The sequence below is a fragment of the Benincasa hispida genome, chromosome 11, assembly GCF_027475165.1.
Source record: "Benincasa hispida cultivar pf3 chromosome 11, pf3_genome.v1.1, whole genome shotgun sequence".
Classification (NCBI taxonomy): Eukaryota; Viridiplantae; Streptophyta; class Magnoliopsida; order Cucurbitales; family Cucurbitaceae; genus Benincasa; species Benincasa hispida.
The window spans coordinates 61,459,861-61,480,064 of NC_143488.1; the positions used below are offsets into that span (position 1 = coordinate 61,459,861).

The 20,204-nt window shown below is 35.5% G+C and overlaps 4 protein-coding genes and 1 non-coding gene across 6 annotated transcripts; all 5 read left to right on the plus strand.

Annotated features, from left to right (window-relative positions):
* The first annotated feature begins 820 nt into the window (after positions 1 to 820).
* Positions 821 to 4,365, plus strand: PHT4;2 (phosphate transporter 4;2). Its single transcript, XM_039047646.2, has 8 exons — positions 821 to 1,313; positions 2,353 to 2,579; positions 2,670 to 3,018; positions 3,099 to 3,143; positions 3,232 to 3,378; positions 3,544 to 3,681; positions 3,759 to 3,792; positions 3,885 to 4,365. The coding sequence occupies exons 1-8, from the start codon at positions 867 to 869 to the stop codon at positions 4,052 to 4,054; spliced, it is 1,557 nt and encodes a 518-aa protein (XP_038903574.1). The 5' UTR covers positions 821 to 866; the 3' UTR covers positions 4,055 to 4,365.
* Positions 4,366 to 6,063: 1,698 nt separating this feature from the next.
* On the plus strand, positions 6,064 to 7,448 carry LOC120089838 (transmembrane protein (DUF962)). The gene is made up of 2 exons (XM_039047244.2): positions 6,064 to 6,657; positions 7,310 to 7,448. Exon 1 carries the CDS (start codon positions 6,312 to 6,314, stop codon positions 6,648 to 6,650), a length of 339 nt encoding a protein of 112 aa, XP_038903172.1. The 5' UTR covers positions 6,064 to 6,311; the 3' UTR covers positions 6,651 to 6,657; positions 7,310 to 7,448.
* A 5,771-nt stretch (positions 7,449 to 13,219) lies between these two features.
* Positions 13,220 to 14,706, plus strand: DET2 (3-oxo-5-alpha-steroid 4-dehydrogenase family protein). Its single transcript, XM_039049280.2, has one exon. It carries the CDS (start codon positions 13,808 to 13,810, stop codon positions 14,585 to 14,587), a length of 780 nt encoding a protein of 259 aa, XP_038905208.2. The 5' UTR covers positions 13,220 to 13,807; the 3' UTR covers positions 14,588 to 14,706.
* Positions 14,707 to 15,516: 810 nt separating this feature from the next.
* Positions 15,517 to 15,589, plus strand: TRNAF-GAA (transfer RNA phenylalanine (anticodon GAA)). Its single transcript has one exon. It is a non-coding gene; the product is annotated as a tRNA-Phe (tRNA).
* LOC120090040 (Cysteine proteinases superfamily protein) lies at positions 15,584 to 18,898 on the plus strand. Of its 2 annotated transcripts, none has more exons than XM_039047528.2 (8): positions 15,584 to 15,751; positions 15,871 to 16,024; positions 16,127 to 16,208; positions 16,591 to 16,654; positions 17,388 to 17,493; positions 17,611 to 17,665; positions 17,804 to 17,857; positions 18,504 to 18,898. In XM_039047528.2, exons 1-8 carry the CDS (start codon positions 15,721 to 15,723, stop codon positions 18,633 to 18,635), a joined length of 678 nt encoding a protein of 225 aa, XP_038903456.1. In that variant the 5' UTR covers positions 15,584 to 15,720; the 3' UTR covers positions 18,636 to 18,898. The 2 variants fall into 2 exon arrangements, with proteins under 2 accessions (XP_038903456.1, XP_038903455.1); XM_039047527.2 differs by having other exon boundaries at positions 15,651 to 15,751; positions 16,121 to 16,208.
* Positions 18,899 to 20,204: the final 1,306 nt, after the last annotated feature.

Below are 20,204 nucleotides of genomic sequence, written 5' to 3' on the forward strand. Positions count from 1 at the left end.
GAATTAATTATCATTATTATTACTATTTAATTAAAAATTGCATTGACACATTATTTAGTTTTAAATATATCTCAAATTTCTTTCTAGGAAACAATAACATCTATGAAGTACAAACACAAATATAGATATGAGATACGGATATAATAGGATATGACGATACGCCAATTTAGAAAAAAAAAAAAAACAAGGATACTGATTACATATTTTTTTCTTAAAAAAATCTAAAATATAGATAAATTTAGCATACAAGTTAATGACAATAGTATAAAATACAATACAAACACTAAAATAAAATACAAAACGTAATATCTAAGGTGTTGAAGTAAAATAGTCAATAAAATTCAATAGAAAATTGATTCATATTGATCCGAGAAGAAAGAAGAAGAAGGTTAGAGGGAGAAATATGGATATAAACGAAGAACTTTTTCATTGAATTGTTGAAGATATTCAAGTAGATTATATTTTGATGGATTTTGTGAAGACTCAAATATGAAGATGAAGATTAGATGAGTTGCTTATATTTTTTCTTTAAAAAAAGGTAAGCATAAAAATATATACGTCAAATCGCGTGTTAGATATATATTTAAAAGTATCAATATCTAATATGTGTCTAATACGAATTTTTTACCTCACATATATTTGTACGTGATAGAATAAGGTTGAATAGATTTGATTTATTCCAACTCGTCCATGAGACCTTAAATCTTTTATATATATTCTTTTTAATTTATATATTAAAAATTAAATTAAACTCGTCTTGTGAAGTAATGTTTGGGCAAGTTGATTTACAGATGCCTATTTAAACTGCGCATTTCACCCATTTCTCCTCCTCTTTACATTGTGAGTAGTATTTTACAGCTTCTCAAATGGCGACTTCCTCTCCGCCTAAACCTTCCACCAATTCCATAAATTACCTTTCTCCTAATTACCCATCTCGTCTTTCAACCAAAAAACCCAACCTCGTCAACTTTTCAACAACCCATTCCGTATTTCAATCCAAATGGAGGATTCAGCTGGGGTTTGATCGGTTACGAGTGGCCGGAGAGAGAAGAGCATCGGCGGCGGTGGTTCGCTGCACGGCGGAGGGGATCGAGAGAAGCATTCCCTTTGGCCGGAGATCAATCGGATCCACCGCTGAAGACCGAGCCGCTGCCGCTGGAATTGGATTCGGCTTGCCGGAGAGGTTTAAAGTTGTTGCGTTAACAGCATTCGTCATGTGTCTTTGTAATGCTGATAGAGTTGTTATGTCGGTTGCGATTGTTCCTCTTGCTGCTAAATATGGCTGGTCTAGTTCCTTCCTCGGCATCGTTCAGGTGAAAAAAAAAAAAAAACAACAAATGAAACTCTACTCGATTCTTCCTTCTATTGTTTTGTTCTGCAATCAATCAGGCGATTTCAGCTGGCTATTTAATCAATATGATTTGTTTAATTTGACTTACTGTTTTTCTAAATTTATCTCTTTCTCGCCATGTATAGAATAGAACCACAAAAGCACAAACAGCAACTGTTTTTGTTTTAAGATTGTTTGATGTGTTCTCGTTGTAAACGTGTATAATTGTTAAATCACTCATTAATTCGAAAGTCTAAGCTGATGGGTTGTGCTAAATTTTATTATATCACTTCCTCAACAATAATGCAAGCTGATGTGTGTTGTCGGCTATGGGGTTTGGAAATTTCTCATTTACTGAGAGGTGGTGGTTGAGGAATGAGGATTTGTACTATAAGGCTGTGATCGAGTTTGCTTTCAAGTTTGACCCGGCTGCCTTGGCCTCCCCGTCGCGTCCCTAGAATTACAGTAATCTGTGGAAGGGGTGAAACCTTAAACGTGAAAATGAAACCAGGAAGAACAGTTCTTATCTTTTACTCGTAAGTCATACCAACCCCCTCACTCAAGCAAGTTGCTTCCCCAAGTGCTCTGGTTTGGCCCACAGGAACTTTTAATTTGGCCATTTGGGCCTTCTTTCATTTCTTAGGCCCAAGTTCCCAACCAAACCCCAATCATGTAATAGCTATAGCTTGAAGAATAGGAAAAGGGAAAAAGTTAAACCTTTTTGAGTTTGAACTTTCAAGTTGTGTTTTTGTAGCTTCCTTAATTCTCTGAACATTAGGAACAATTGAGTGTTGATTTGACAGAGTTAATGGTAATGACACAAAATTGAAAGTTAACTACCCTATTAGAAACTTCTTAAAATACATGGATCATGGATCAGGTGTATATAGCTTATTAGAAGTAGGCCTACATAAATACAATCTGAAAGTTGGTGAACCAAACTTGTAATTTAGTAAGAAGAACATTTGTTGTTATTTTTGGATATTTAAAAGCTGAAATTTGTAAACGTTGTTTTGTTGAAGTCATCATTTCTATGGGGATACATATTCTCATCGGTGGTTGGAGGAGCATTGGTTGACAGATATGGAGGAAAACGAGTGATGGCTTGGGGAGTGGCCCTTTGGTCTCTTGCTACTCTTCTTACTCCTTTGGCCGCCAACCACTCAACAACCAGTCTCTTGGCCGTTCGTGCTTTCTTTGGACTTGCTGAAGGTGTTGCTTTGCCATCTATGAGTACCCTCTTGTCAAGGTCACACCCTATTTCACCAACCATAAAAAATGATTCTTTGTGATTAGACTCCAATTCTCCAACTTAACTTTGAAAGTCGTGTTTGATCAGGTGGTTTCCGAGCCATGAACGAGCAAGGGCAGTTGGGATGTCAATGGCTGGTTTTCATCTTGGCAATGTTGTAGGATTGCTATTAACCCCCATCATGCTATCGTCCATTGGAGTCACCGGCCCGTTCTTGTTATTCTCATCACTTGGACTTGTCTGGTTGATGTCTTGGATTCCGGGAGTCACGAATAACCCCAGAGAGAGTCAAAATATCAGCACATTGGAGTTGAGATTAATCGAAGCTGGGAAAGTCGATTCTTCTCATCATAATGCCACGCACCTACCTCTTAGCCGCCTTCTGTCCAAGTTGCCAACATGGGCTATTATATTCGCCAATATGACTAATAATTGGGTGAGTTTTTACTTATTTTGTGTTTGAATTGAGTTGCTGATTCATGTATTAACTCTTGAAGTTGTTGGTTTGTATAATAGGGATATTTTGTTCTTCTCTCATGGATGCCAGTTTACTTCAAGACTGTAAGTTGGTTTGACATGAATAAGTTTTGAAAAGTGAAGTTATACTGAAAAATTGTGATGGACTTCTCTACCTGTTGGGTTGATGTAGGTGTTTAATGTGAACTTGAAACAAGCGGCCTGGTTTAGCGCCATTCCGTGGGGAACAATGGCAGTTTCTGGCTACTTTGCGGGCACTACGTCTGATGCTCTAATCAAATCAGGCTACCCTGTGACATTAGTCAGGAAGATAATGCAGGTTTTATTCCATTCCCATATTGTAGTATTAATAGAGTTAGAATGTATGCATAACTTTTTTATTCAACAGTCGCACAACAAAAACTATCTATGCAACTTAAGAATGTATGCATAACCTTTTTATTCAATCACTGAAGCAATGACATTCATTGGTGCTTAACAACAGTCAATTGGCTTCATCGGACCCGGATTAGCATTACTTTGTTTGAATTTTGCGACGACACCAACAGTTGCAGCAGTTTTGATGACAGTAGCATTGAGCTTGAGCTCATTTAGCCAAGCCGGCTTTCTCCTTAATATGCAAGTAAGCTTTTAAACAACCCTTCTTCACAAACAAACTGTTTGAAATGATTCCTTCTTATTTGTTGTTGGTTCAATCAGGACATAGCGCCTCAACATGCAGGTTTTCTCCATGGTATGCTTCTTGTTTATTCTCTCTCAGTAGATAAGAAATTTCATTTGTTAAGAAACATTACATTCTGAAACTTGTGTTGTGTTGAGCTGCAGGAATCTCAAACTCAGCAGGGACATTAGCAGCAATTGTGAGCACAATTGGAACAGGCTATTTTGTACAATGGCTTGGATCCTTCCAGGCATTCTTGACAGTTACAGCAATGATTTACTTCATGGCAGCTATTTTCTGGAATGTGTTTGCTACCGGGGAGCAAGTCTTTTAGGCTCATACGTTTCTGAATTCAGAAGGGCCCCTTCAGTTCAAAGTGAACCATATTTTTAGCTGCTGAAACCTGTGTGGAATGGGAAGAGGAGAGATTAATATGGGTGGAGCCATTTTGATATATATATATTTTTTCTTTTCTTTTATAAGTTAGAATTAAGTTGTTTATTCTTTGTTCCTGGGGTTAATGTACCCCATCTTTTTGCCTTTTTTTTTTTTTTAATATTAAAAAAATCTGTTTACTCTACTCTCATTGTAAGTTAAAGTTAATTGGATTTAGATGTGAATAAAATACCGCACTCCTTCATGAAACGTAGAAACTACTACTTGCTTTCAATATTTCATGTTTCCTCTCCAGAAATATATATATATACATACATACATATATATATACATACATACATATATATATATATATACATACATACATACATATATATATACATACATACATACATATATATATACATACATACATACATATATATATACATACATACATACATATATACATACATACATATATATATACATACATACATACATATATATATACATACATACATATTTCATCTTTGTGACAGATCAATTATTCATTGAATGATGTATATGTTATTACTTGTTAATTCACTTTTTTCATTTAAGTTCAAGGATTTGAATTTTCAATCTTTTAAGAAACTAAGTAAAGAATTGATTGGGTTTGTTTTGTAATCTCTTATTTATAAGAAAAACAAACCATGCAATTACAGTTAAATTTTGGGCAAAGTGTCTAATGAAATCTTAAACTTTCAATTTTGTTGAATAAATCTACATTTTTTTTTTCTTTTTTTAGTTTAATGATCAAATAGACACAAATTTCAAAGTTTGTATACTAATAGCCCGTTTGAATTGACTTTTTAAGTGTTTATTAACTTTTTTTCCACTTGGAAATACTTATTTAAACATTTATAAAGTCAATCTAAACGTGCCCTAAGTTTCTACCTACATTATTTGGAGAAAATTTATAATACTCCTATAGTACCTACTTTCTATATTCAAATTTGAAATTTTATTTCATAATGAATTGTTTAATATTGGTAAACTCCACACCATTATTAAAAGTATTGGCGTGACAATCAATTAATGAGAGTAGTACTCACTAAATTTTCCTTTGTTTGAGGTAGAGTTGGCAAAATTCCCACAAGGCGACGGAGAATCCCCAGTTTGATCGGGGATAGGGTCAAATCGGGGAACTCTAAGGGTCCTCGAACCGAGGATGGGGTGGAGATGGGGAGGGTATCCCCACCCCGATTAGGTTTATATATATATATATATATTAGATATTTAATTTTTACATTTAGCCTATTTTTTAATTTAATCCAATATAAATTCAATTAGAGTGTCCAAACTCAAATCAAATAGAATTTTAGGGAACTTTTTTTTTTAAAAAAAAAGAGTTCTCATGAGAAAATAAAAGGAAAACAGGGAATGAGCCCTTGGAGTACAATCTCCCAACAGGGACGGGAGCCCTCCCTCGTTGTCAACTCTAGTTTGAAGAGTCAAATGCCAATAATTTATTAAGGGTAAGTCTTGGATTTTTTTCCCCTTCACACTTGGGTAAGAAAATCAAGAAATTTGTACTACTCCATTACTCTATTAGATCAAATTCTTTATAATGGTCATTATTAGTCCTTTTTTTTCTCAATATCTTTTAACTTGTTAGTTAATTCAATCTTCTTGTACATTCATCAAGGAGGAAAGTGAATGTTTCCAAATGATTAAAAGTGATGTCATTCTGAGTTTAAATTTTTGTGGGTAATACCAATTTAGGGAATTAACAGAGAGAAAGTGGGCTGAAGTTTGTATGATCTCAAATTCCCCAGATCAAATCCAACTTAAACCCTAGATTTACTTTGTGTTGTGATCCGAGGCCCAAAAACATTTTGCCGACATTTTGATTCAATTCTATTCAAAGTTCAAACCTCTGAAAATTTATGGCTTCAAAGAGTTTTCATAATTCCATTTGGTTGCGTGTGTGAAGTGAACAAGACGCCATAACCCACCTTCAATTTTCCACCAGCCTTTCAGACCAAGCAGTCTAATTAAATAAACCCATCTTGGTAGAGTTGGTGATTCAAATACCTTGTTACCTCAATTAGGTTTTCATGATCGATCGTCGAAACTCCAATTTCTGACTTGGGTTTCGAAATTTTGATCAGGGGTTCTTTAAAAATCCGCAAGATATCAGTTTTTGGTTTTCGTTTTTCAACTCTGAATTTATGAATTTCAGGAGTTTAGATGAGTTCTGGGTTTTCTACATGAACCAGCACTCTAAACCATCGACGAGACGTTGGCACTTTATTGGAACTCTTTCTTCAATCTTCTTCTTTCTATGCTCCTTATTGTTTAGCTGGTGGTTTCTGTTCTTTGTGCCATTAACTGGTTATGGATTCGCCTGGTATAGCCATTTCTTCGTTGAGGAAAATGTTCCTGCCTCCTTTGGCCATCCATTTTGGTCTCTTCTATGTGATTTCAAGATGTTTGGATTGATGCTTACGGGGAACATGGACAGAGAAATAAAGAGGCTGGGAAAAAGACCCGTGTTGCAGGCGTTTTAATTCTAATGTAAGCTTCTCCATTCTTTGCTTATGGTTCTGTTAGATATATTCAAGTAGAATTGTTATGGGAAATTTGCTCTGTTTTCTGGTTGTAATGGATAATATCTGCTATAATGTAAATCAAGCTGAAGCTCAAGCTTGTGGAATTCTACATTGGCTTTTTTAGTTTAGTTAATCGATCTTTGTAGTTTTATTCTTAAAATTGATATTACTAAGTTTGTGGTTTTGAAGAAAATGCTCTATTGGCAAGTTGATTGATGGAGGATAGATCAACCAACTCTCTTAGAAGCCATAAAGGATAGGAGAGAACCTAATCTGTTCTTATACATCTTGAGGACTATGTCTTAGAATATATTCTCCAAGGCTACTTGATAAAGTTTTGGGAGAATCAGTTCATTTATTCTACACCTTTTTCGATTGGCAATAGATTGATTTGTAGCCTATATCCTATTTTCTAGCCTGAAAATAATGATATCAAGTTCGAAACTGAAGTCATTTAGTTTGGAGTAACAATAGTAACTCTAGAAATCTCTTGTTTTAAATCGAATCCCGAGTAATTTCACTCTTAGACATTGTTCATATACCCTTAGAATTGTTCTGCTATCTGCTTGTTATTATCAGATCATGAATGAATTAACTAACACACTCGTTGTTTTCAGCTGACAGAAGTTCATCTGATAGGAATTATCACAATTGTTTTTGCATTCCTGTTGGAGAATCACCTCACCCCGGCATCTCTTTCGTCCACATGTACAGCTTCCTTCCTCATACAGGATCGTTCCTGCCACAGTTGGCCGTTCAAGTCACTTCCAGCAGTTCTGCTATTAATGTTGTATGCTACCTTTGCTGCTTAGGATGGTTCGAAGGCATTGTTCTTCCCCCCAAGCTTAGAATTCTCTGCAGACCATTTACCTCCCTCAGGTTGGGCTGCTTAACTTGGAAAAGATAACTAGCAAAACTCATTCTAAGGCTCATTGATGCTACCAAATTTGATTCTCAAACTTGGCTTACGAACTACAATACTGCATCTAATGGTATTCTGTAAACTGATATTTATGTTAATTTTGTACAATGAAGTGCATCAACAAAGTTTGCTTTATGATTGGAATTCCTGACTATCCTGGGTTATGTCTCCATCTCCACCCCTAACCAATCCATGTCAAGTAGCTTCATCTGGCAGCAGCTTTATTACATAAAGAAAAGTTGACCACATAGGATATGATCAGATACTCGTATCAACATATTAGCTTTAATGGACATCCATCCTACAATTGTAACATGTGCTGTCGATTATTTGTACTTATTGGGAGCTGCTGTTAGATATGAAAAGAGATTAAGTTTGGGAATGGGTAAAGGAGGGAGAAGATCATGAAAACAAGTCTGGTAACTCTGGTTCACAACCAGAACCTTATGTGAATCTCTTGGCAGTTTATAGATTAGAACAAAGGCGAGTGGTAGTAATTCACACAGGAGCACAAGAAAATACAGTGAACAATGGGGAATGAAAGGGGAGAAAGGGAGAAGTAATAGATAAGGGAACATCAGCATGTGAGCATGTGATAGATACAAAAGTTAGAAGTGCAAAAGCCTGCATGCATTTAAGGAGCCATATTAATATGTTTTCCTTCTTTTTTTTAGTTGTTCGAGTAATCAAAGTTTTGAATTTAGCTCAACGATAATTAAACTGACATTTCACTTTCATTTCACTCTAAAAGTTTTGAAAGATCTTGTTGTCATGAGTGCAAGTTAAATTCACCAGGTCCAGATGTGTGCCATTTGATATTTAATTATTTATGGTCACTGCAGATTATCGAGACTTTTGACAGGAAGTCGATAGACATGCAAAGTCCATCCACTATTGTTTTTATTGTTAACTTTTTCAGTTTGGATCCTTCGCTTGATGGCAACCACGATACTACATGCGGCCTAAGTAGGGCCAGGAATTAAGAAATGTAATAATAATGATTCATAAACTCCCACCTAACCTCTGAATTAAATGAAAATTTTGTTTTAATTAGTTTAATCTTTATTCATTATTTTCTTACAGTTAAATTATTTATTGCTGTAGATATTGAGAATGATTATTGACTTTCCTCATTTAATTTTTTACCAAACTTTTGTTATTAATATTAGTTTAGAATTCCTCCAAAAGGAAGAATTTGTAAGAATGATCCAATATTTAGGTAAAAAAAAGGCCAAATGACCTCTTTTTAAAAATAATGTCAAATGACTCTTTACTGATGTCATCACCATATCAGATTATTGAAAGTGTCCCTCACGTTATTGATCTCGCTCTCACTCCACCTTCGATCAGTTGATCTGATTGTTTGTTAGTGTATGAACGATTTGACAATTTTTATGAAATATCTATCTGAAGTCTCAAATTATTAATACCCTAAACATACAATGGTGTTGTTTAAAATCTAAATTTCATTTCAATGGTGATTACTTTCTTCAACGGGGTTCTTTTCAATGGTATTTTATTGAACAGTGTTCCATTGTTTAGGTATTTGTTGGAGTTGTGCTATTTCTCAAACAGATACAAAAAGAGCATTACGAAAGAGAAATTGTGTATTGAGAAAGTGAGAGCGAGAGCAAAGGTGGAGAGTGAAAGAATGGGAGAGCGAGAGCGAGAGATCATTACCAAGGGTTTAGGGTTTTGAGAGATCGAGTTCGAACGCGAGATCGAGTGTGAGTGAGACAACGAGAGCATGACATTGATAGTGAGAAAAAGTGAGAAAGAGAGCGAGAGGGACAACATAATTGAAATTGTGTATTGGATTGATGTTCACTTGCTTGTACATTAATGACAAATGTTCTCTTGCTTTGTAGGATGACAGAAAAATGTCTACTCATTCGACATGAAGGTTATTGAGATGAAAACCAAAGTTTGTATATTGGAAGGAAACTGACAAGAATCATTGTGCCTATTACATTGAAGTATGAAAAACTTAAAGCTCATATTTATAGAGTTACAAATGTCAGTTCTTCAAAGTTTAATGTTATCATAAGAGTTAAATATAAGCTTCATTAAGTCCCTCCACAGTACATATAACGGAACGATGGTGATGTTCGCTTCCTTTTTTTTTTTCTAAGAAGATTTTTGTAAAGTTCAATTTTTTGTAATGCTAAAATCGAATTATGATGAAATTGTGAATACATGGTTTGGCAATACGAGTTATGATGATACAGGTGTAGATAGATAATACGAGAAATGATATGAGTTTAATCGAGAAAAGGATGATATTCTATTATCTATGAACACTCTACTATCAACATTAGCAATAGACAATGACTACACTAGTCCATGGGACTTGGAAAGAGAAACTCAGTATAATCGACCAATGCTTGGTAATGAGAGATCAACATGATTGAATTCAATGAATTGTGGTCCTACAGAGGTATGTGGTCCTATAATGGCTTCAAGGTTCCACAATCTGTGTCTTCAAGTCGCACAGGAGAATTGATTGTGTCTGATACCTCTTCATCTAGGATAAATGTTGAAATAATGTCAACTTTTTTTTTTTGGGTAAAAAGGACTTAAAAATGAGATTATCAGGTTCTGGAAGTGGAAGCAGGGTGCGTGAGGTAGAGGTATCAGACTCTGGAAGTGGAAGCATGGTGGGTGAGGTAGAGGTATCAGGCTCTAGAAGTGGAGGTGGAATAAATGAAGTGGTGGTATTGGGATCCAGAGGTGGATGCAAGGTGGATAAGGTTGTCGTATCAGGCTCTGCAGGGTTCAAAGGAGTAGATGAGGGGGTGGTATCGAATCCTGAAGTGGAAGTGGAGTAGGTGAGGTGGTGGTATCCAAAGGAAGAGGTGGGATAGGTGACCAAGGTAGAGGTGAGATCGGTGACTGAGATAGAGGTGGGGAGGGTGACCAAGATAGAGGTGGGATGTGACTTAGTGGCATTGTGGCCTATATGTAGAATGGGTGACCTTGTCGCCTCAAACACCATGGAACCCTTCAATTATTAAACATACATATTAAATTGTTGTAAAACACGTATAAACTAAATGTAAACCAATGAACTAAATGTAAACCTTGCACATAGACTGTAACAGTGACATAATGGCTGGCAGATGTGCTTTCACGTCTTTCATATCTTTCTCGATCTTTGATACACGACCATCCAACCTTGATATTAAGCTATCAATACTTCACAAGTATGAATATACATAAGGATCAACATTGTCTCCTTCCAAGTTTCAGGTTCAGGACGCTCCTCTTCCATAGATGCGACATGTGAATCCTCAAGATGCTCATCAGAAGGTTTCAACTTGTCCTTATTGTGTACGTGACACACTAGCACATCATGAAACGTATCCTCATTGGGGGTGTAAGTGGACTCGTGGATGTTTATGTCATCCTCAGATTCGTTGTCTCTCTCTCCACCTCGAGCATTTTCTTGCTCATCATCATTTCCTCTAGTATGGATGGTCATCATCGTCCCCACCATCCCCACTTTCTGAACTACTGCCACTTTCTGAACTATTCGAACTTTTCGAACTCTCAGTGTCATGATGTACTTGTCTTACGATCCGTCTCTCCATTGGGGTGTCTCGAAACATCTTCTCAGTATCGGACATAACAATACCCTATTTGACTTTTGTCTGCATTAATAGCTCAATTCAGTATAATCGTTAGTGTCAATTTAAAAACCAAATAAACATAATGTGGCTACAGTACACTTACATTTTAAGACTTGAAAATGTCTCTCTACAATATTTTGAAGGACAACAAGTGGGAGTATGACCATCGTAATATATGAGGCACAACTACCTTGTGTAGTTGAATGGCAATGTTCCCCGCTACCCATGATAGGATCTCGTACGTCCATGCCTAAATATGAAACAACATGTATTCAAAACTATGATAATGTTGTACCAATAATAAGCTTATGTTAAGGAACATGTACCTGGCATGCTTGGGGAAATCCACACAAAGAGTCTTTCAAGACATAATTATAATTGATTTTACCTTTTCCTTGTATAGAACAACCTTATCTTTCAATGCAGTCTTGAAGGTGTCGAGTGTCCTCTATCAAATAATTGTACCCCAATCTAGAATGTTGTAATACTCTGTCTTTAATGTCTTCAAATAGTCTAAGTTTGATTGCACTTTTCTATTTGTTCTTTCCTATCATTGCAGCCTCCATGAAGTACACTAGGGTGCTTTTCACAGCATCATCATTGCTTTCGAACTCCAACTTCTTATATTTTTCTTCTAGTAAATTGATGTGGAATGAGTCCGAAGTCAACCGATTACCAAAATACTTAGTTGCAAGTTCTTGTGAGGATTCCTCATTTTGAACAACTTGCGTAGGGGACCGAAACAAACCAACAATCAACAAAAAATCTTCAAAAAATGTGACAACCTTTCCTCTAACGGAGAAATTGATCGATTCGGCTCTCTTCCTTTTCACTTCCCTCAACAACATATGGTGGACAAACGGGCTGTTGAATACGATATCAATGTTTACAAATTGCCCATAAACTTTTCTCTTGATCATTTCTAATTGTCGTCGAGTAAACTTCTCCTTCACAATCTTGTTGGCATTTGCAATGTGGGCCAAACTCGTTATTTGCCCTCGACTTCACGTAATTTGAAACCTTTAACATCTTAAATTACTCCTACATGAAATAGATATTCAACCTATCAATTAACAAGTTCTTAAAAAAAAAATAGTAAACATAACATTATGTTTAAATCTCGTTAGTCTCACTTTCGCTAGTAATGCTCTCGCTGGTCTTGCTCTCACCTATTATACTGTCGTCGATCTCGCTCACCTTCACTAACCCATGTCCTTTCAACATCCTTGACCTTATCTGGCTCTAACTATAACTCGTCTTCGTCCTCAATGGCATAGAATACATCGAAGCCCAAAAATCAAACAAGAACCATAAAGACTGATTACTAAACTCCGAGACGACCTACCAATTCCAGCTTAAAACCTAAACAGACATAACATGCAACACAAAGATTAAATTTACTTACCAAAGAGATTCGATTTGTCGATAACAGATGGACAATTTTACAATGAATGTTTTGATAGATTTTAAATGCAATGAGGTCGTTCAAATAATTGAAGTTGGAATGCGAACACAAGAAAGCAGTTACATTTGAAAGACTTAAATAAAAGTGTATGGAACACAAAGGGAGGACAATTTCGTAATCTAGTATGATGATTACGTCATCAGAAAGCCAGTTGACATTATTAAAAAAAAGTCATATTTGGGTCATCCATACAAATTCCACCTCATAATGTTATTCGTAGCTATAGGCTTAGGGTTGGAAATAGAGTCGAAATGGGACGCACGCACCCCTGCCTCCCTCGCTGTCAAAACTCTTCTCTCCAGTGGGATTCCCCATCCCCGTCCTCGCTGGGGTATTTCCTCCATCCCCATTAGGGAAAACAGGTCCTCGTAGGGTAAGGGTGTACATGGATTGAATTGGATTAATGGTATTTTTTGGACCAACTCGAAAATTCGGGTTTGGGTTGGCAACCCAAAAGACCCAGGTAAAATCTCCAACCCTTCAAATTTGAGTTGGATTATAACTTATTTTTTTCTTTTTAATTAAAAATATATAAATTTATATACAATAAATGACTAATAACTAAAATCTCATAAAATTCAAATGTTAAATATCAAATATTTATTACAATCCAAACAAGGACAAATATGATAATAATTTTAAAAGGAAAAATATTAAAAATTCACACATCAATGAACACAAAGTAATAAAAACCTTTAAAATATATATATATATATATATATTATTCATAAATATAAAATTCGGGTTGGGTTGGATCAACCCAAATTTCTTTTTAGTCAACCTCCGACCCAACCCGTTTTTTTTAATATATATATATATATATATTTATTTATTTGCAAAATTATATATATTAAAAAAAAATTATCAGGTCGGGACGTAGCGGCCATCCCATGCCCGATTGGAGACTTGATTTGACCTCATTCTCGATTAACCAGGAATTTCCACCCCGATCTAGATGGGCCCATTGAGGATCCACCCGCAGAAATTTTTGCCAACTTAGCTATGGCCATAGGTACTTCTCTGGTTTGAAGACAAATTAGCAATAAATTTCCCCACTTGATTCATACCCAGAACCAGAATCCTCGAGTCCAGCACACCCATGGGTTCGGATCAAGCTCTGTTCCACAACAGTCTTCTCGCCCTGTACCTCATCGGACCACCGACAGTCGTCGCCCTGAGGTTTCTCCAGGCGCCGTACGGGAAGCACAACCAACCGGGGTGGGGGCCGACCATGTCGGCTCCATTGGCCTGGTTCCTCATGGAAAGTCCCACCCTGTGGCTAACCCTCCTCCTCTTTCCCTCCGGCGATCACTCCTCCAATTCCAAAGCTCTCCTTCTCATCTCCCCCTTCCTCCTCCACTACTTCAATCGCACCTGCCTCTACCCAATTCGCCTTCTCCGGAGTGGAACTCGACGGAATACCGCCGCCGGTTTCCCGGTGATTGTGGCGGTCATGGCATTCGGGTTCAACTTGCTCAATTCTTACCTGCAGACCAGATCTGTGTCTCACTACATGGAGTACGAGGGAGACGGGTGGTTTTGGTGGCGGTTTTTTGGTGGTGGGGTGGTTTTTCTGTTGGGAATGTCGGTGAATATTTGGTCGGATGGTGTTCTGGTCGGACTGAAGAGAGGCGGCGGCGGTTATAAGGTGCCGACAGGATGGTGGTTTGAGTTGGTGAGTTGCCCTAATTATTTGGGAGAGATTGTGGAGTGGCTGGGCTGGGCGGTGATGTGCGGATCATGGGCTGGGCTAGCGTTTTTTCTTTACACATGTGCCAATTTAGTGCCTAGGGCACGTGCGAACCACACATGGTACTTGAACAAGTTTGGGGAGGATTATCCCAGAAATAGGAAGGCTGTAATTCCCTTCTTGTATTAACTGAATGCATCAAATTGGAAATTATAAATAAATAGAAAAAAAAAACCTTGGCTCTGAATAATTTTATATTGTATCTAAATGGATATTTTAAAAATAAAAGTTCTCATATTCTGAAAAAACCTTATTATGACTTGTTAGGTATGCAATTCATGTTTAAATATGTTATTTCATGTTATATGTTCTTTGTAGTAATGGTATATAGTTCTTTTGTTTTCATTTAAAATTGAAATGCATAACATAATAAATCACATGATGTTGTAAATTAGTAATCATACTAAATTATAACGGGCAACATTTCTTTTAAGTTAATTAATAAGTTAGGGAGAGAGATTTAAATTTTTAACTTCTTGACTGATTAAGATCACGTTTAAGTTGATGAAATATATTAATAATTTAAATAGCATATTAAAGAAATATGACAATAATTTAAATAGCATGTTAAAGTAAATTATTTTAAGATACAAGCATAAAAACTCAAAAATTTAAAAAAAAATACAATACAAAAAAATTAATTGTAAATTTGGTTTATATAGTTTTAGTTTGGTTATTCGTCACAATTAGATTATTATGTCTTTACTAGTTATAATTTAATTTCGACCCTTTGAGTTAAGTTTTTATAATTTAAAAGGCTTCAATGTTGTCTATTTAGAACCCGTTTAGATTGACTTGAGAAAAAAATATTGTTCAAAAACCTCATTTTTATTTAAATATTTTTTGACAAAATGATTGAAAATACACTTCAAAAATTATTTTGAGCGACTGTTAAACACTCTAATTTTTTTCAAAAAATTAAACACTTAAAAATGCACTACAAACACACATTTAGTTTCTTCCAACGATGTTGACAGGACAAAGAAATGCATGTCTTATAATTAAATTGAAGTTTTAAGTTATTAGATATTTAGAAAGTTATAACGATTTGACCAATTGCGGGGATAGCTCAGTTGGGAGAGCGTCAGACTGAAGATCTGAAGGTCGCGTGTTCGATCCACGCTCACCGCAACTTTTTCAATTGTTTTTGTATTTTCTGATTTTTTTAAATACTTATTGTTATTATTATTATTATTATTTTTTTTAAAAAAACAATTTATCCTCTGTAAGAACATAGGCAAGCCGCTCTTGGTTCTTCTCCCATGGATATTATGGCGGAGAAGCCTCAAAATGGTGAAAAGGCTGAACCAGTTTCTTCTTTATTCTCATGATTCCTATTCTCATTCTCTATCTGTTTTTCTTCCCTATTTCCCTTTTTTGAGTTTATTGTCTGTGTTTGTTCATCTTTGTAGTGGCAATTCTCGAGCAATTGCAACTAGGAATTGCTCGATTTGAGCTCGCATCTTCGCCTGTAAGTTCAATTTCACCTTCGAACTCAGTTGCTCCTTCTTTCCCTTTTTCTATGAATCGCAGTCATTCACTCTTTGCTAAAATTGGACCCGTGCCGTAAGTTCATTCATTCTCTTTGGGGGTGGGGGGGGGGGGGGGGGGGGTGTTTTTGAACGCCATTGTTTTTCCAACTTCATAAATTGTTCTTCTTAGGGACAGTGAATCGCCTGCATTGAGGAATGCTGAGCACTACAAGGTCCAAAAAGTTACTGGAGATGGACGCTGCCTGTTCCGTGCGCTTGTAACTTTCATTTCCTTTTTCATTCCGTTGTTCACTCATGAATTTATTTTGTGATTGACTCTGTTTATTCTAATTCATGTTCCAAATTATCTAATTGTGGATTTATGCTTTTGATAGCCACTTCGTCTTCAGTTATATGTTCCTGAAAATCAAATTTGTTTGTTAATGGTTAATTTATTTTGTGATATATTTCTTAATTTTATGACTAATGTTCAATGTTTTTTGGTTCTGAAATTCAAATTTTTATGAAGTGGAAGACTAATTAAGCTGTTAGAAACAGAACATCTGTTATAGTATTTGTGTTACCACTTACTGGATGCAGCGAGGAAGTGGGAGCTAGTTTTCTTACCTATTAAACCGACTTCCTCTTAATAAACATCAGGCTAAAGGAATGGCTTTCAACAGGGGGATTCCTCTTCGTCCATTTGAGGAGAAAAATGATGCAGGTAAGCTCTGATATGTAATCTCTAGTAAGCACAATGCCAGTGTAGACATACATATATTATCCTGGATAATTGAGTGCGTAACATAATGTTCACGTTGATCAAACAAGTAGGAAGATTGTGGAAATATTTTGTTTACTATAACAACCAAATGTTTTTTGAAGGTGCTCCAGTTGTCAACTATGTATACCTTGAGCACCCGAACTAGAATCTCAAAAAAAAAAAAAAAAAAAAATCAAATCAAATCTAGAGATAAAAGGACTTTTTTTTGTTTTGAATTATTGACATGCCTACTTTGACACTCAGTTACCTTGACGAGTAAGTTGTACTTGTGCACTGGTGCACATAATTATGCTCATTGCCCATCTTATCTGTCACACAACAAAAAATGTATGGGACCATGGGCATCTCTCTTCTTTCTAATAGTCAAGTGTTCATAATCATATAGTTATACCATTCTCTCTTATGATTGTACTATGGATGTCCTTTTATCCCTCTTGAGTGCTTACTTTGCAACCAAGGACCTTTTGTTCATACTTGCGTGGATCGTATTCAAGCTTCTGACCACTTTTTAATTATGTGGCTTGTGAAGTGACCAATTCTTCTAGTTAAATAGTTCTGCCAAAAAAAAAAAAAAAAAAGGAAGAGAAAAATGATAAACTAAAATAAATTTGTAGCAATTGGTTTGTGCTATGTTATTTCATATATCATTGATGCTGGTAGATTAAGCATGCAGATGATTTACGCATGGCTGTGAAAGAAGTCATTTGTGATAATGGCAAAGAAAGACGGCAGTATGAAGCAGCCCTCATTGCAATTACTGTTGAGGAGTCATTAGAACGGTTAGTTGTTTTCCCTTTTCCCTTTTCATTCTTTCTGTTCATGTTAAGTTGTCCTTTTAGATTTTGGTAGTCTTTGCTTGCGCTCTGATAATGAGAACTTCCAAAAGTAAATTTCAGCTACTGCCAGCGAATTCGTACACCTGACTTCTGGGGAGGAGAGTCTGAGCTATTGGTTAGTTCTCTTCCTCTAGTGCATCTTCACAAGCTATACTCAGAATTTTATTTATTTATTGTGTATCTACGCCCGTTATGTGGAAAGCCACCCTTTGTTAACATCACGTAATGAATCATGGTCTGTAATCTCCATCAGGTATTGTCAAAGCTCTGCAAGCAACCTATCATTGTCTACATACCAGAGCATGAGGTATACTTTTCTCCACTAAGATATCTAAATCAAAGACCATAAAACTGTTGGTTTGTTAACTGAGGTCGAGTATATCTTCTGATAGTTCTGGGTAATTAACAGAGTAGGAACAAGATTAGGTGGTGTCACCCTTTTTAAGTTTAACTTGATGAATTTACTTGGGCCTCACTTTTCGTTTTTCGTTTTCTGTTTTTCAAATTTATGGGTGTTTCTTCCCAATTTACTCTTGAATTATTAGTCAGACTCTAAATCATTAGGCTCCGTTAAGTAACCTTTTGGTTTTTGAAAATTGTGCTTTTTTCCCACAATTTCTTGATCATGTTTTTGCCTTGAATTTTGAAGACACTTCTAAAAGGTAAACAATAAAACACAATCAATATATGAAAGTGGTGATTATAGCCTTAATTTTCAAATAACAAAAAACAAAATGGTTACCAAAGAAGGGGCTTAGTTTTTGGACCTTGGCTTAGTTTCTTAAAAACATTGGTAGAAAGTGGATAGCAAAACAAAGAAACTTATAGGTGAAAGTAATGTTTATAACTTCATGTTTAAAAGCCAAATGATTACCAAACTTCGTTAACTAAAGTAAACATATTCAGTTCACTCCCATTTTACTTGGATTTTGGTTTTCCTACTTGATTTGCAGCACAAAATGGGTTGTCGAGGCTCTAGCTTTATTCCTATTGCAGAATATGGAGCTGAGTTCAAGAGAGGAAAGCCCAAGAAACCTGTGAGGTTGCTTTACAGCGGTAGGAACCACTACGATCTACTTGTTTGAGAATCTTATTTTAAGGCCATCCCAACTTGTTGCTATCTAAATTATAAACATAAGAAAAGAACTTGAGGCATGCTTCACAGGGATTGGTATTACAATTAACACTTCAACAATGGTAGGAGAAGCCCAATAACACAACAACCGAAGCTCTCTTATTGGCAATCAATAGCTTGTAGAATGTCAATTTTCTGTGTTCTATCATCTTTTCTTGCATTGTGAATGTGAGTTCCAAACTTTAGTTGTTTAAAAAAGTGCTCTTATGTGTATTTCATGAGTATGAAAGTGAGGATTAATTGGGAGAATAATGCACCTTAAGAAAATAATTAGAGAAAAAACTGCACTTTTGAGACTATTTAGGTATTAGGATTATTCGTTCTTCCGAATCATAAGTCAATCAAAATTTTGGTAGATAGGGATTCCATAAAAACTTCTTTTGAAGAATGGGCTAGATCGGGTCATTTCTCAATAACTAGTTAAGGGTCCTGATACTACCACTTGGATCTGGAACTTTTATGTTGATGTCACTATTCCTGCATCTAAAGGAGAATCTGTTCAATGGAATAATTTCTTAGATGTATTGTCACATCTCCATTTACATGTTAGTGGAATCTTTAGAATGTGTTAAAATTTGTTTGATATTTTGATTTCTCATGCTTGAAGGTAGGCTGGCGCATAAGTTTAAAAGAAGATTAATATAAAACATACACCATTAAAAGGAAAAAAAAAAAAAAGGTCTTTTAGCCTCTTTTAACTTGGGTTATATCTGAAGGAATAGTATTCCTCGTGAAAGCACGTGAATGCGCATTTGGAGTTCAATTTTGAAAAATATAAAATTGAGAGAAAAACTTATAGAAATATGCAGAGGATAAACGTTGTTAATTAAACCTATAAGCATGTTATTCTAAAGAGGAAAAGGAAGTAAAAATGCTTACCCTTGAAGTAAATCTCTTCTTCACATAATTCTCTCCAAAAGTCACGAACAATGTCTTTCTCCCTCGAATCGCATAACACAAACACTGGAGTAACAATCCTTTGGACACCACCATGAAATTATCTTGCTATTCTCCGGCAAGGGATAAAGTTGTGGGATTTCTTTAGTGCTTTTGGGAGAGGCAAAGGTTAAAGGCATGAAGATTTTTGAGATGGATTAAGAGAGATCTTTGAGAGAGTTATGTAAAAAAATACGTATTCCTATCTCATCTGTTTGTTCACAATAGATATATGAAAGAGGAGGGAGAGGAGTTCTTTAACTCCCTCTCAATCGTGTAGAATAATTCCCCTGTGAAGGGAAGTTATAATATTAATATTATATTGATAAGATGTTATTAATAACATAACTCTAATAATATAAGATATAGTTGATTAATTAACCATTAATTAATAAACCATATTTATGCATCGTAATCATATTAAAATGCAACTCTCTTTTATAATCTATAGTTTTAATATGAATCTCATTTATATCAATTTTAACATATAGTATTTATATGAATCTTATTCATGTAAATAATATTTGAATCTTATTAAAACATCTTTCACATATTATATAGTTTTAATTATAAATCATATTTA